Source organism: Lynx canadensis, chromosome D2 (assembly GCF_007474595.2).
Source record: "Lynx canadensis isolate LIC74 chromosome D2, mLynCan4.pri.v2, whole genome shotgun sequence".
In the NCBI taxonomy this organism is placed as follows: Eukaryota; Metazoa; Chordata; class Mammalia; order Carnivora; family Felidae; genus Lynx; species Lynx canadensis.
The window spans coordinates 65879263-65893784 of NC_044313.2; the positions used below are offsets into that span (position 1 = coordinate 65879263).

Here is a 14522-nt window from a genome sequence, read left to right on the forward strand (position 1 = left end):
GAGAGGGGGAGACACAGAATCCGAAGCAGGCTCCAAGCTGTCATCACAGAGCCCAACGCGGGGCTCAAACCCACAAACCGCGAGATCATGACCTGAGCCGAAGTCTGACGCTCAACCGATGGAGCCACCCAGGCACCCCAATAGTTTTGTACTTTTGATTCATATTTGAAATTGGATCTGGTCCTCAGAAAATAATGCCACTGTTGCTACAGTAGAAAGTATTATATCCTTATGGAAGGGCACATTCTTATTGATGATTCAAAGTACTTAAGAATAACACTTTTCTGGATCTCTTGTTTAATGGCATGGCTTTATTATTACTGACTTGGTCCTTGAGGTTAGAATGCCTTCCAGAACACATGTAGTTAATGTTTCCTAGCATCCATAGAAAGGCGAGACAGGAAAGGAAGGAAGTTGAGGGCAAAAGCCACTGTTGAAGCTGCCGCTACCAAGTGACTGATAGCCAAGCAGCTCAGAGGGACATCAGGCGACAGCGTTATTCCTCCGTCTCTTTGCATAGGAGTAAAACTGACAGGAAGATTTCAAGTAAGTCCCTGAACCTGCCTGTTCATCTAGACAAAGGCTAACCACTTGGTTTACCCTTTCCTTCTCCTCCCCTCAGTTCTGGAGAAGCGGTTTCTCCTTCAAGTACCATCTTACTGGTTGTGCTCTCTGGAGTGCATGCTTCCCCAGCCCCAGACAGGCTGTGTCTCAGGGTAGCAGGCATGCCCGCGGGCACAACCAGTGAGCATAGAGTCTCAGATCCCTTCTTGTGAAGTATGTGCACCAGAATGTGAGGCCGCCTGCCTCTCACCCCGAGTCTGCCTAGTTACTAGGGTGGCAGTGTAGTGATTTTGTTTGGGCAGGCAGCAAAATCTCATGTCAGGGCAATAAATACACATGAGATACTCTAGTTAGTTTTAAAGGCACCTAGGCTCGGATGGCCTTCGCATCAGTTCGGATGAACACTGTTTCTGCCCTCCCCATGGAAGAGGAGAAGAGACTGTGAAATATGTTCTTCATTAAGGTGGCCAGAGCAGTAGCCCTTCTGGCTTTTTTCAGGGCTATTAATGCTGATCTGAAAAATTTGCTGTTACCTATAGCTCACAGAACAGTAGGGTCAGAGAGAGAGAGAGAGAGAGAGAGAGAGAGAGAGAGAGAGGGAGTGTGTGTGTGTGTGTGTGTGTGTGTGTGTGTTGTTTTTCATTATAAACATTCTGAACTTCAGCATTGTCTGTTCTTTGTTTCTTTTTACGGAGCAAGGGGCTTGTACGTTGTGTTTCCCAATACATCTGCAAAGGCTCCCGGGATGTTTTTAATGCATTTTAAATGATGTAGCCTCCAGAGGCCAAATTATGAGCCAGAATTTTCCTGTTTAGTAGCCTGCCAGAAATCTCTGTCCAACACAATTTGCATTACGATTAGAAAATAAAATGAACGTGATACAGTTGTTAAGACTCTAAGAAATCATGGAGTTTCTTTCCAAGTGTATGCATGTGTGTTGACATTAGGTCTAGATTGGATGTGCCAGTGTGGACTCCAAAAATGTAAGGGCAAGAGTAGAGGCTTTCAAGCTTCCCATGCTGACTTCCTTTGAAAAGTGTGGGAAAACTCAGGTAGAGAGAAAACAAAAGTAGACAGACAATGAAATGAAAAATAATGAGATGAAGCTGGAGTGGGAGCTTACTTTATTCTCCAGGGTAGGAGAAAGCATGGTTATTTCTAGGTGAAAAGATGAGTCTGGCTCCACTGTAGATGGACTTGAGCCATCATTGGAAACATTTTTTAAATGACTTTAAAACACTGCAGTTATAAATGTTCCCTGTTTTGCACTTCTTGGGTAGGTTTTCTATTTCAAAACCGTTTACAGTCAGCCCAGTCAGTAATTACCTTAAAATACGGAGCTACCTTCACTTTCTTCCTCTTTATTCATAAAGGTGTGGCCTTGTTTTAGTTCACAGTAATGTCTCAAGTTAGAATGAATTCTTTATTTGGACTGAACACTATTCCTCAGAAGAAGGAAGTGTTAGGTTTTACAAATTGCATTTTCAATGCAGTAGGCCGACTCCAGGCCCTAAAGGATTTCTTTATATTATTTGTGGAGGATCTTTTAAAAATCTCCTAGGGGACCTGGGTGGCTCAGTCGGTTAAGTGTCCAACTTCAGCTCAGGTCATGATCTCGTAGTTCGTGGGTTCAAACCCCACATTGGGTTCTGTGCTGATGGCTCAGAGCCTGGAGCCTGCTTTGGATTCTGTGTCTCTCTCTCTCTCTCTCTCTCTCTGCCCCTTTCCTTCCTGCTCATGCTCTGTCTCTCTCTGTCTCTCACAAAAAAATGTTAAAAAATTTTTTTTTAATTTTCTCCTAACCAGATTTCTCTAAAGGCGTTAATGCTTTAAACAGCTTTGTGCTGTGGGGAATCTGGCAAACTCAAACTTAGCCCACTAGGTATTCTGGGTGGATGGGAAGCCCGATGTTGTAGTGGAGCCATCTGTTCAGACATGAGGGCTTGTAGGGCTCCTGGGTGGCTCTGTCAGTTGAACATCTGACTCAATTTTGGGTCAAGTCATGATCCCAGGGTTGTGGGATCGAGCCCTGCATTGGGCTCCGCACTGAACATGGAGCCTGCTTAAGATTCTCTCTCTTCTTCTCTCTCCCTCTGCTCCTTTCCCCTGCTTGTGCCCTCTCTCTCAAAAAAAAAAAAAAAAGGAAATTATGAGGGCTTGTCCTTGATGTTGAGAATGTTGACAAGAAAATAGCATTTAAAAAATAATTTTCTGGAAGAGCCCAGCTATTGCCTTGCAAAAATTGCTTATACCTTCCCCTCTAGAAAATGACAGATTAGGTAATTCAGACAAACCTCACTGAGGATCAATAAAACCTACACAGAATGCTCTTAAATATTTTTTAAAGCATGAAGAACTAGCAAGATGGAGAAGGCCTGCTGGGCTATGATCTGGGGGAGGTGGGTATTAGGAAGACCCAAACTCCCAGGGCTGGTTTTGTCCTGAGCATTTGCTGCTGCTTATGGAACAGCAGAGAAACTGAGCTGTGCTATGGTAGTTGTGTGGAGCTGAGGTTACAGAAGTTAAAGCTCAGCGTTGGCCAAAGATGGAGACAGCAATAAATGACCTACACTTTAATCATGAACCTTAGGATAAGAACAAACCAGGTTTTTTTAAAAAAAAATTTTAATGTTTATTTTTGAGAGAGAAACAGAGCGTGAGCAGGGGAGGGGCAGAGAGAGAGGGAGACACAGAATCTGAAGCAGGCTCCAGGCTCTGAGCTGTCAGCACAGAGCCCCATGCGGGGCTCAAACTCACAGACTGCAAGATCATGACCGGAACCGAAGTCAGACGCTCAACTGACTGAGCCACCCAGGTGCCCCAAGAACAAACTAGTTTTGTATCACCTGGTGAACTGTAAATCATGAAGCTTTTGTTTTGGATTAAGGTAGACCCAGTCTTCTGGTGCCTGGCAGAAGAAAACAGAATTTTCTGGAGGAAGATACCATCATCCTAGACCACAAATTTCACCTACAAATACAATTTCAAATATGTTGCCCAGCACTCAAGGAGAACCAGGCACATGGGGATATGAGATTTCATGGATGTCAACTAGTAGAAATGAAAGAACAGAAATGGACTTCACAAATACTTTAGATATTGGAATTATCAGACACAGACTCCAGAGCAGCCATGCTTACTACATTCAAAGAAACAAAGATCAAGCTTGAAATCTTTGTTAGGAAACAGGAAACATATCACAATTTTTCTTGTAGCTATTCAAAAGGAGAGTGAATAACTCATGAATAATCATATATGGCAATACATTTGAAATTTTTAAATTGTTTTTAGTCTTTTTTTTTAATGTTTATTTTTGAGAGAGTGCCAAGTGGGGGAGGGGCAGAGAGAGGGGACAGAGGATCCAAAGCGGGCTCTGCACTGAGAGCAGCAAGCCCCATGTGGGACTTGAACTCATAAACTGTGAGATCATGACTTGAGCCAAAGTTGGATGGTTAATCACCTGAGCAACACAGGTGCCCAGTACATTTGAAATTTTAGATGGAACGGACAAATTAATAGAAAAACATACTGTCTACAACTGGCTGGGGAAGAAATAGAAAACATGAGCTTTGTAACCATTAGAGAAATTGAATAGGTGAGAAACAACCTTTTGTAGTGAAAAATTGCAGGCTCAAATGGTTTTACTGCAAGTTGTATCAAACATTCAAGGAAAAAATGCAGGTGATCTTTGCACAGCACAGCGCTTAGGGGTGCCACCTCCCCCTTCCCATCCTTCTCTCCCCTCCCCCAATCAAAATCTGTGTATAACTTTTAGTTCCCCTGAAAAACTTAACCACTAATAGCGTGCCATTGACTGGAGGTCTTACCTGTAACATAAATGGTCAATTAACACATATTTTTTATGTTATTTGTATTATATACCATCCTTTTACGGTAAAGTAAGCTAGAGAAAAAATGTTCTTAAATCATAAGAGGGACACTTGGGTGGCTCAGTCAGTTATGTGTCTGACTCTTAATTTCGGCTCAGGTCATGATCTCACAGTTTGTGAGAATTCGCCCTATATCACCGTCTGTGCTGAGAGCCTGGAGGCTGCTTGGGATTCTCCTTCTCCCTCTCTTTCTGCCCCTTCCCCACTCGGGCTTGCTCTCTTTCTCTTTCTTAAAATAAAAAAAATAAACTTAAAAGAAAATACATTTATAGTATGGTACTGTATTTGTTAGGGGGAAAAAAAACCTATGTCTATAAGTGGATTTCAGAGAGAAGAGCATTGAAGCTGGAAGGGACAGGAAAGTGCTAAGGCCTTGGGTGGGATCGTGCCTGCCATGTTGGAGGAGCAGCAGAGAGGCCAATGTGGTTGGAGTGCAGTCTTGGAGGGAGAGGAGTAAGAGTTGAGATTGAGGAGGTAATGGGTACTGGGGGTTTGGTGGCCAGCATGCAGATCACGTAGAGCCATTGAGCCATAATCATGAGTTTGGCATTCAGTCTGCAGTGGGAGCCATGGGGGGCAGGAAAGGGGTTTGAACAAAGTAGTGAAATGATCTTGCCTTGATTGCTATCTCAAGAAGAAATTATGGAGTGGAGGCCAAGGTGGGAGCTAGGCTGTCTATTATAAGACTATTCCATAATCCACACTGAGATAGGGTTGATTGTTCTAGGATGTGGTAGTAAAGATGGTGACCATTGGGTTCTAGGTACATTTTGAAGGAATATCCTATTGGATTGAGGATGGATTAGAAGTGGGCATGAGCAAAAGACAGGCTCAAAACAGACTTGGAGATTTTGGCATCCATGATTGGAAGAATATAGTTAACCATAATTTAAGATGGGAAAGGCTTTAAGTGGAGTAGACTTGGAGTGAGAAGGTCAGAACTTCAGTTGAGTGGTCTAGACATCCATATGGAGATTACAGATAGGCAGCAGGATAGATTTCTTTCAACAGAGAAATTTGGGAGTATTGCCATTAAGTAATGCCTAGAGAAGAACAAAGACATGTCATTGGAAATCACATAAAGAGAACGCAAGGACAGGCCACAGTGTGAGAGAAGATGTTTGCAACCTGTATAACTAACACGAGACTACGAATCAGTATGAAAAATGGACTGCTCCAAAGAAAATGGATAGAGACTTGAACAGACTCTTTGCACAAGCAGATAGGCATATGAGCAGGAAACAAATGAACAAGTACACATTAGTAATCAAGAAAGGCAAAATAAAACACAAGAAGATATTACTAGAGAAGTCTTCTGTATGCTCTCAGGGAATGGAAATGGTTGCTGCTTTTAGAGCAGTTTGGCATTACCTAATGATACTGGAAATATTCACGGTCTGTGACTCAGCAGTTTCAGTCCTGGATATATTCATGATGTTTGCATATGTACACCAGATGTATACAAGAATGTTTTTTGTGGCATTGCACGTAATAGTAAAAAACCAGAAATGACCCAAATACTCATTGTCCATAAAGTAGACAAATTGTGCTCATCCAGCGGGATATCATAAGGCAGTAAAAATACTGTTCAACTAAGTAATGCAGGTGAATGAAATCCTAAGTTTATCTAGCAGAGGAAGCTAGACAAAAAAGAATGCAAAACCAAGCAAAACTAATGTTTAGAAATACATAGGCAATAAAATTTCTTTTAAAGAAAAAAATGCAAGGAGTTCTTACTATGAGTGAGAATCAGGAGAGCGATCACCCCTCAGAGATGGAGAGCTGTGATTCGGAAGGATACACTAGGCTCTGGGAGAGAGCGGGCAGTGTTAACATTTGTTGACTTAGGTGATGGTCACCTGAGAGTACTATATATGTAGTAATGGCACCCTTTATATTTACCTAGTTGTCTTGTTCATCCTGAGGCTTACTCTGAGGGAACAGTGTAAAGGAAGTGAGTCAGTGTTTGCATGGACAAGAGATTTGTCCATGATCTGGAGCGGAATTCACTATGTTCTGGTCACTGCTGTTCATGGAGCTTGCAGTCCTGTAAGAGTGATCGAGAATGTATACAGGTGCTCGAGGATGGCAGCACACATCAGGGATAAGGACGAAGGCTGTGAAGTCAGAGACCTGTGTTTTAACCCTGGATCTACCCCTCATCAGCTGTGTGATTTTGAGCAAGTTACTTGACCTCCCTAAGCTGTGGTTTTCTTCTTCGTAAAATGCAAAAGATAGTATCTGCCACAGAGTTATGGCCATATAAAATGCTTGGTACATAGTAACTAGTGCCTTAAAGTATTAGCTGCTTTTAGAAGTAGCCAATAGAAAGATATGAAACATGAACTAGACGTTATCATGCGCACAGGTACAATGTGCTCCTCACAGCTTAAAGAAGGGGAGGATACAGTATGTTGGGGGCATGTGGGAAGGTACTGTGGAAGATGTTTTCTGAGCCATCGCTCACTTTGAATAGGTTGGAGGGAGGGATTCAGGCACTCTACCAGAGGGTACAGCATGACCAGGGTTGTGGAGGCAGGGGTGTGCAACCCCTGGACTGGAGTGGTTTCCAGAAGTGTTTGCCCAGCATCATGGGTTTCAGTTTTTTAAATTTATTATTTTAGTAAAAGAGTCTTTACTCTTTTAAGAGTAAGAGTAAAAGACATGAACTTTGCCTTTAACACAGTTACAACCATGTGCTGTTTTTTGGCACATCCATTCTTTGTTAGGTGTCTGGACCCTGAAGGCATTTATGCTCATGAACCTTAGACTGTCACTTGGGCAGAATGTGAAATAGCATGAGGAAAGCATGGGAAACTTGGATAGGATTGGATCACGGAAGGACTTGAATGTCATGCCAATGATGTTATACTTTTGCAGGTAAGTAGGGAACCATTGAAGGGTTTTGAGCAGAATGTTGATGTATTAATAGGGTTTGTCTGTCAGGATGATCTACACTGAATCTGGGGAGATTTATTAGGAAGCTTTGGCAGTGGCCCAGTGAAGAATAATAAAAGACTTGAACTAGATTGGGGCCATGAGCATACAAAGAAGAGGGTGGTTTGACAGCTGCTCTGGAGGCTGACTAAATGCCAACTGGTAACTGATATGAGGTGTTGATTGAGAACAATTGTACCAGTAACAGAAGGGGTTTGGAGGTGGGAATAAGTGTGGGCCCAAGAGGCATTTAGTGGTGATATAATGAATTTGAAACGGGAAGCTGACTTTCTGCTCACACTCCTCAATAGAGTGGCTAAAAAGTTGGTTCATAAAAGACTCCATGTCTTTTCACCTAGTTTTGAACTTTTTTTTTTTTTGCAAAGCTTCTATGAATAATATAATTGTGTTTGACATCCCAATGACTTCATGTAGTTATTGTCCTACGGTGGCCTTTACTTGGCCCAGTGCAGTTAGTTCTAGCTTTTGGTAGCTGTCGGTAAACCAAGGATGCTGGCTGTGGGATGGGGGTGGTGAGTACACAGAAGTATTAGCCTGGACCAGTGAGAAAGAAGGTGGGAGCATCTTGGGTTTATTCTGAATTGCACTGAGAAAGCTGGGTCCTGGGGCTGGTGGCTGGAGGCTTGCCTCACTTGGCAGTAGCTAGATGGACAACAAACCCAGACTCGCAAACATGCTTCGCCCAGCCTGGGATTTGGCAAACTTGCTGCATGCCGGCTGGGAGGCTTGGCTCGACAGCCGACCTACATGTGCACCTGTGATGGTTCTCTTAGGTGAACAGTTTGCAGTGCTTCTACTTGCTAGTGAGAATTCGACCCAGAATAAAGGTCATGCAGTGAAGAATTCTGGAGTCTCTTATACAATAGGCCTGGTTCACAGAAGTGGCTCCAGAAAGTCTTTATAAATTGTAAGATAGCAGTTGTGAGTGATCGAATGATGCTTAAGCCTAGCCTATTTGAGATCAAATTAATGTTATACTTGTCTTTTTTAACAGGCTGGAAGCTTGCTTTAGGGCTTCATATATAATGAATGGATATGGTAACAAAATGCTCAAGTTTTAATACTTAGAAATTCTTAGGTTTATAGTTTGTATCTTTGCTTATGGCTTTCAGTTATGTTGGTTTTGTTTTGTTTTTGATGGTGAAACCTAAGTAGCAAACTTTTATTCATATAGCCCTAATTCCATTGAAAATGTGCTGCCAGTGGATCATTTGTTACATAATATAATTTCCATTCTACACTTTTTAAAATTAATGTTAACTATATTGCACAAATAGGAGTCATAAAACCCTTGCATAATCTTTGTGATTGACTTTATAAAGTGTATTTATAGAAAATTCTGATTAAAAAATTAATCTGCCTAAGCCTTTTGCTTTAGATATTTAAGGCACACACGTGAGTTTATTTCAAACACATTAATAGAATTTGCTTGACTGTTTACTTCTCAGTTTGAATGATTTTTGCTCTAGTTTAGGATCACTGACCTTCTTGGAAGATTTAAAGTTGCTCATAAAATGTTAAGACCTTTGATTAGAAATTTAAAATCATGACTTGAATTTTATGCCTACACGTAGGAAATTTATTTCTGAGAGCTGGCTTGTGTCAGCCTGAACGAGGCTCCTTTTAGGGTTTTTGGTGTCATGAGCTGGGGATGTTGGTTCAAGCCCCGTTGGGGCCGAATGACTTGGATTTACATGGTAGCTGTTAAAAAACCAACAATTTCTGAATGTTCCTCACGCGGACTCTGCAGTTGTTAGTTCCTCAAGATCCCTTTCTGCTCTCTCACCTTCTTGCTCATCTGAACTCTCATGACTTTGAAGGGGGTGTCTCTGTTATCTGTGTGTTTCTCTTTGTATTGGTGGTTTCTTTGTTCCAAGGAAGAACCTATTTCCTGTTTCTAATGCTCTGTTCAGAAACTCCACGCTCTGCCCCGAAATTGGGTGTCACCTGAGAGATGTCAGAACAAAGCAAGCAGCAAAGCTGTTTGTTCCAGCCCTGACTTTCGGGGGATGATGAACTCGCTCATCTTTTGGGGGATGATGAACACGGGCATCTTTGGCAGACAGATCTCAAGATGGCTTGATCTTTCCCAAATGGGTTAGTGTAACCCAGGGATCTCACTTGAGTTCTGGTGACAACAGCTTTACCATCAAATTTTCCTTAGGGGATATCTCTTGAGAGGGAAAAGCCTCTTAAAATGGAGAGCTTTTATGGATTTTATTACTAGTTTAATCTGTATTCTTAAAGGAAATACCTCATCAGATATTGACAATATAGACCATCTGTCTAAATAGGAATATTTTTCTGTAAGCCAATGACAGCCTTACCTTTTTCTCAGATTAACATTCTGGCTTTGTGGGCCAGACATGTTTCAATGTTAGATTGCATCCTTGATTGTTTTAATTTACCTCAGGGCAGAAGAATAATGCTAAAAAAAAAAGGGGGGGGGGTTCTTTTAAATAAAAATGGCAACAATTGAAAGCATATTGGAGGAAAACATACCTGATGTAAAAACTACTATGCAGAATGTTTAAAGGTTTTAAGACTAAAGTTTATTTTTCTGAAACCAGTAGATACCATTTAAGCTTGGTGCTCATGAACTGTTCTAGGGCGAGGGTGACATCTTCATTCAAGATGTCCCCTGCGTCTAACGTAGTACTTACAGATGGAGGGTACACAGGTATGTTACGGAGTAAAAGTGTTAGGTGGGGATGGGCATGCTTTGCTGTTTCTTCCTCGTGAGTGGTCTTGTTGCATCAGGGTCTTTGTGTCTGAAGTGCCAGGAGCTCTTCTTGTTCTCTGTTGGTTTCTCTTGTTTCTTGTAATTACTGCTTGATCCTGCAGAACCTGAGTTTTAAAGAACGAGCTAAAAATAGACTTGTCACTGTAAGTGCTTCCTTGCATCTGCTTTTTTCCTGGGTCCCTGCAAGGTTGACCAGCTTTTCTTGAAGTTGCACATCAAAAACAGTTGGAGAAAGAAGCATCTGTTTAGTCAACATTTCCAGCTTAGAAAACTGTCAGATTTTAACCTTTTTTTTTTTTTAACCAAGTATGTGCTTGCAGAGCAGTGGTAATTGTGTCGGTGTGGTGAGGGTTCCGTGCAGCCGTATGGAGGTTGCTCAGGGCTGGCTAATCTTTTTGGGTTGCCCGTCATGCCATATGCAGGGTTTACCCAGAGACACAGTGTCCTCCAGGCAAGCGTCTGTGGCGTCCTGTTTTCTGTTGGGTCGTTTGACTTTTTTATTTTTTATTTTTTAACGTTTATTTATTTTTGAGACAGAGAGAGGCAGAGCATGAACGGGGGAGGGGCAGAGAGAGAGGGAGACACAGAATCCGAGGCAGGCTCCAGGCTCTGAGCTGTCAGCACAGAGCCCGACGCGGGGCTCGAACCCACGGACCGTGAGATCATGACCTGAGCCGAAGTCGGACGCTCAACCGACCGAGCCACCCAGGCGCCCCGGGTCGTTTGACTTTTTAAACGCCAAAGATGCACTAGATGCTAGCGGAGTCTGAAACTGATTCCTCCTAGGTTTGCTCAGGATCCAGTGGGAGAATACTGGCTTGGGGTTCAGAGCAGAATGTGGGTCCCAGCCTCCACTGCCTTCAGCTGAATCATCTTGGTCCAGTCTCCTGTTTTGTAACATAGGAAATGGGAGTGATCACGCCTGCCTAATGCATATGAAGAACCTGGTACACAGTGTCTGCCTGAAGAAGTGATTTTGAGGGTGAAAGTAGGCAGCAGTGTCCTCTTAGACCCCCACATAAAAGTACATGTGTTTCATTGTTTTTAATGGCTTTTACTTAATCTCTATTGGGCCCTGTTGCTGTCATTCTCTCCAACCCCTGCTGTGAATGAACACTCCCAATTGAGAATGTTAGAAATAATGCATAGAACCCCGGTTGTCATTTCCTCGATTCCCTTTTGGTTTTGATGGTTGGGGGACCTTTTAAAAAAACTTTTCAGTGACACCATAACCTTATCTTTTGTTTCTTTTTTTTTTTAGAGAGAGCGTGAACAGGGGGAGAGGGGCAGAGAGAGAGAGAGAGAGAAAGAAAGAAAGAATATCTTAAGCAGTCTCAATGCAGACCCCTGCATGGGATTTGATCCCATGACCTTGGGATCATGACCTGAACCAAAATCAAGAGTTGGACACTCAACCGACTGAGCCACACAGGCAACCCTAACCTTATGTTTTACCTGCATAAATAAGAAGCCTCCCTCCTGGGCTTTTAGGAAAGACGTAGGAGGTGTGATGTACAGTCTCATTATAGAAAGATAATTAATTCTACTGGTTTTTGCCAAAGGATGCTTATTAGTGTATTGAGACATATCATTCAGAATAATTTACTAAATATGTTTTGTGATTGTGACATCTCTTCCTTCTTTACACACATAAAAATCTGAGTAAACTAATTCATTTAATTAAAACTGACTGTAAAATTTCTATTTTTAATATAATTTTTATGATGTTATATAGTTTGAAAAGTACTGAAGGGTGTGTGTGTGTGTGTGTGTGTGTGTGTGTGTGTGTTTGAATAGGGATATTTTTTGAAAACATTAGTTTTATATTTGAAGTTTCCATCCTTACCTCATCCCTAGCTTCCCAATTCCTCTCTACAGAGGCAACAACTTCTATGTTTTTAAAAACTAAACAATCTGTATTTAATCATGGTTTGATGCTCAGGTGTATTTGCCCCGTCACTTGTGGCCTTTTGGCTCAGGCCAGGAGCTTATGTACGTGGACTCTAACTTGTGGTCGTGAATTAGAGGACCCTCGGAGCAGGTTACACACTAGGTGTGCACTTGGGTATCAGCAGAAATGAGGATTGTAGCTTCTGTGATGATACTTCTTACTCGGTGTAATCAGCTAATGGAGCCGGTGTTTCCATGGCTTTTGAGTGTCTCAATTCCCACGTCTGTGATTTTTCCATTTTCCAGTTGCAGCATGAGAAAGCCGAACTAGAACAGCATCTCGAACAAGAGCAGGAATTCCAGGTCAACAAACTGATGAAGAAAATTAAAAAACTGGAGAATGATACCATTTCGAAGCAGCTTACATTAGAGCAGGTAAGAATCTATAGTTTTCTCAATACACTTTTTTCCTCATATTATTCTCCCTCACCTTATTCTTTTTGGCCTCAGATACCCTGGAGCATGTGAGTGAAAAATATTTTTCAGCTGTTTCTTCCCACAGTGGAGACTTCATTTTTGTAGTAAGATTGACAAGTCTGTGGAGCACCTGCTCTCTCTGTCTCACACTTTCTCTTTTTTTAACTGCAATTAATAGTTTCTAGAGATATACTGTGATGTACTGACTTATAGGTAGGAAATGTTAGGTTCCTTTTACAAAGGGGGAACAATGTGTTTTTAACCACAGGATAGATTCTATGAAAGTTCCTGAGACAGTGTTGCTGTGGAACTAAAACTTTTTTTTAAGGGGTTCTTGAGAAGAGGCAATTAGCATTTTTCTTCTTTGAATTATTAGCAATATGATATGAACCGTATCTTTTCCCAATGTGATTTGTTGGTACAGATATGGAGGCATAGATTTGGTTGCTTATCCTGACTCAGCCTCTCATTAGTTGTATGACCTTGCATTACCTTCTCTGGGCCCAGCTTTTCCATTTGTAAACTAAAATCAGGAACGGCAAGCTTAACCAGGTACAAAAGGTGGCAAGTCATAGTGTACAATCCCTTTGTCCACTGCCCTCTGCACATGTTGGTGTTTGGGAGTCCAGACTGGGTCTTGTGCTCCTTCAACACACAGAACTGTGGGCAGCCATTGTCAGCCCATCTGCGTTAGTATGTCAGACAAAAGTACCTGTTATCCCTAGTCTAGATGCTCCCTAATGCTTTTGCCCCAATTGAATGTCCTGAAATTTTACTTTTCCTAAGCTAATTATAAGAAGCTGACCATACTGTACAGCGATGTGGTTTCCATGTAAAATTCAGTGTATTGACGAAGATCTTTTAGCTCTTTGTGATTTCAATCCTGATTGCCAGTTTGACAGTTTGGCTAAGCCTTTCATGCAAAGTTGTCTGATTTATCCCGACTTCAGGGTCTTTCTCTGTATCTTAGTTCATGCTGACTGATTGTGGAATCTACCCAGGGCCGTTCTAGTTCCATTATTTTACCTGAGAACGAAATGGTGATGGGAATGTCAGGTTTGGGAAGAAGTCCAGGTTGGCTTTAAACTCATCTAACTGACTTTTGTTTTCTGTGTTATTCTTGTATCTCCCTATATCAAAAGAAAGGGATGTCACTGGGTTTTCTAAGATTGTGAATAATGGTCCTAAAAACATTTTTCTATCCCTTCCAGGTAAAAGAAAAAAAAGGTCTATTTTCAAAGGTTGGCTATTTGATATACATCCAGAGTAATCTATACTTACCATTCATCTTTGGAATTCAGATGCAGTATCTAAATTTGGAAAAATCCACACGCTGTTGGAAAACATTTTGTTCCAGAGTTCACCTGTTTAATTCCTAGAATAGGGGACAACCAGTTCCGTTCAAGTTAAAGCTTTGAAGATTCTTGTTAAAGGTCTCTGACACACCAAGTACTTGTTACTGATACTTGTTCATCAAGAGCTAACCAAGTGACCCAAGTGAAACTCTCAGTGCTTGTATTGTGAGAACTTCATTTGGTCATAGCGTTCATGGTGATGGCTGAGTGTTAATGGCTTCTTTCTTGTATTTGCAGAAGTTCTTAAGGAGTCTATGGGACAGGGGCTGTGACTCCAGGGTTTAGTGTGGCCACAAGGTGGAGGTAGTGGTCTGGCATCAGAGAGAGGACAGTTTGGTCTTCTAGTCTATGGGAGAGAGAACGAGTTGTTGTACTGTCTAAAGGCTCCAGCGACTTTCATCATGGAAACCCTTTAAAATGATTCCAAGGCATACATTCTTGCCAGGTTAATGACTTAATACACGTTTAGGGTTATTTCACACCTCAACAATTAAGAAATGGATTTCCACAATGGAATATATGCATTGTAAAGCCCTATCCTGAAAATAAGCCTCAGATCTGGGATGTAAAGTTTCTATTTAACATCTTTAAGTGTTTACTTATTTTTGAGAGAGAGTGCGCACATGCATGCACACGAGTGGGAAG

At 41.7% G+C, this 14522-nt stretch overlaps 1 protein-coding gene across 1 annotated transcript in view; it reads left to right on the forward strand.

Annotated features, from left to right (window-relative positions):
* CCDC6 (coiled-coil domain containing 6) overlaps positions 1-14522 on the forward strand; it is a 104602-nt gene that overhangs the window by 56239 nt on the left and 33841 nt on the right. Inside the window, 1 exon segment of the mRNA XM_030334345.1 lies at positions 12352-12480. Within this exon segment, the coding sequence (XP_030190205.1) occupies positions 12352-12480 (129 nt within the window).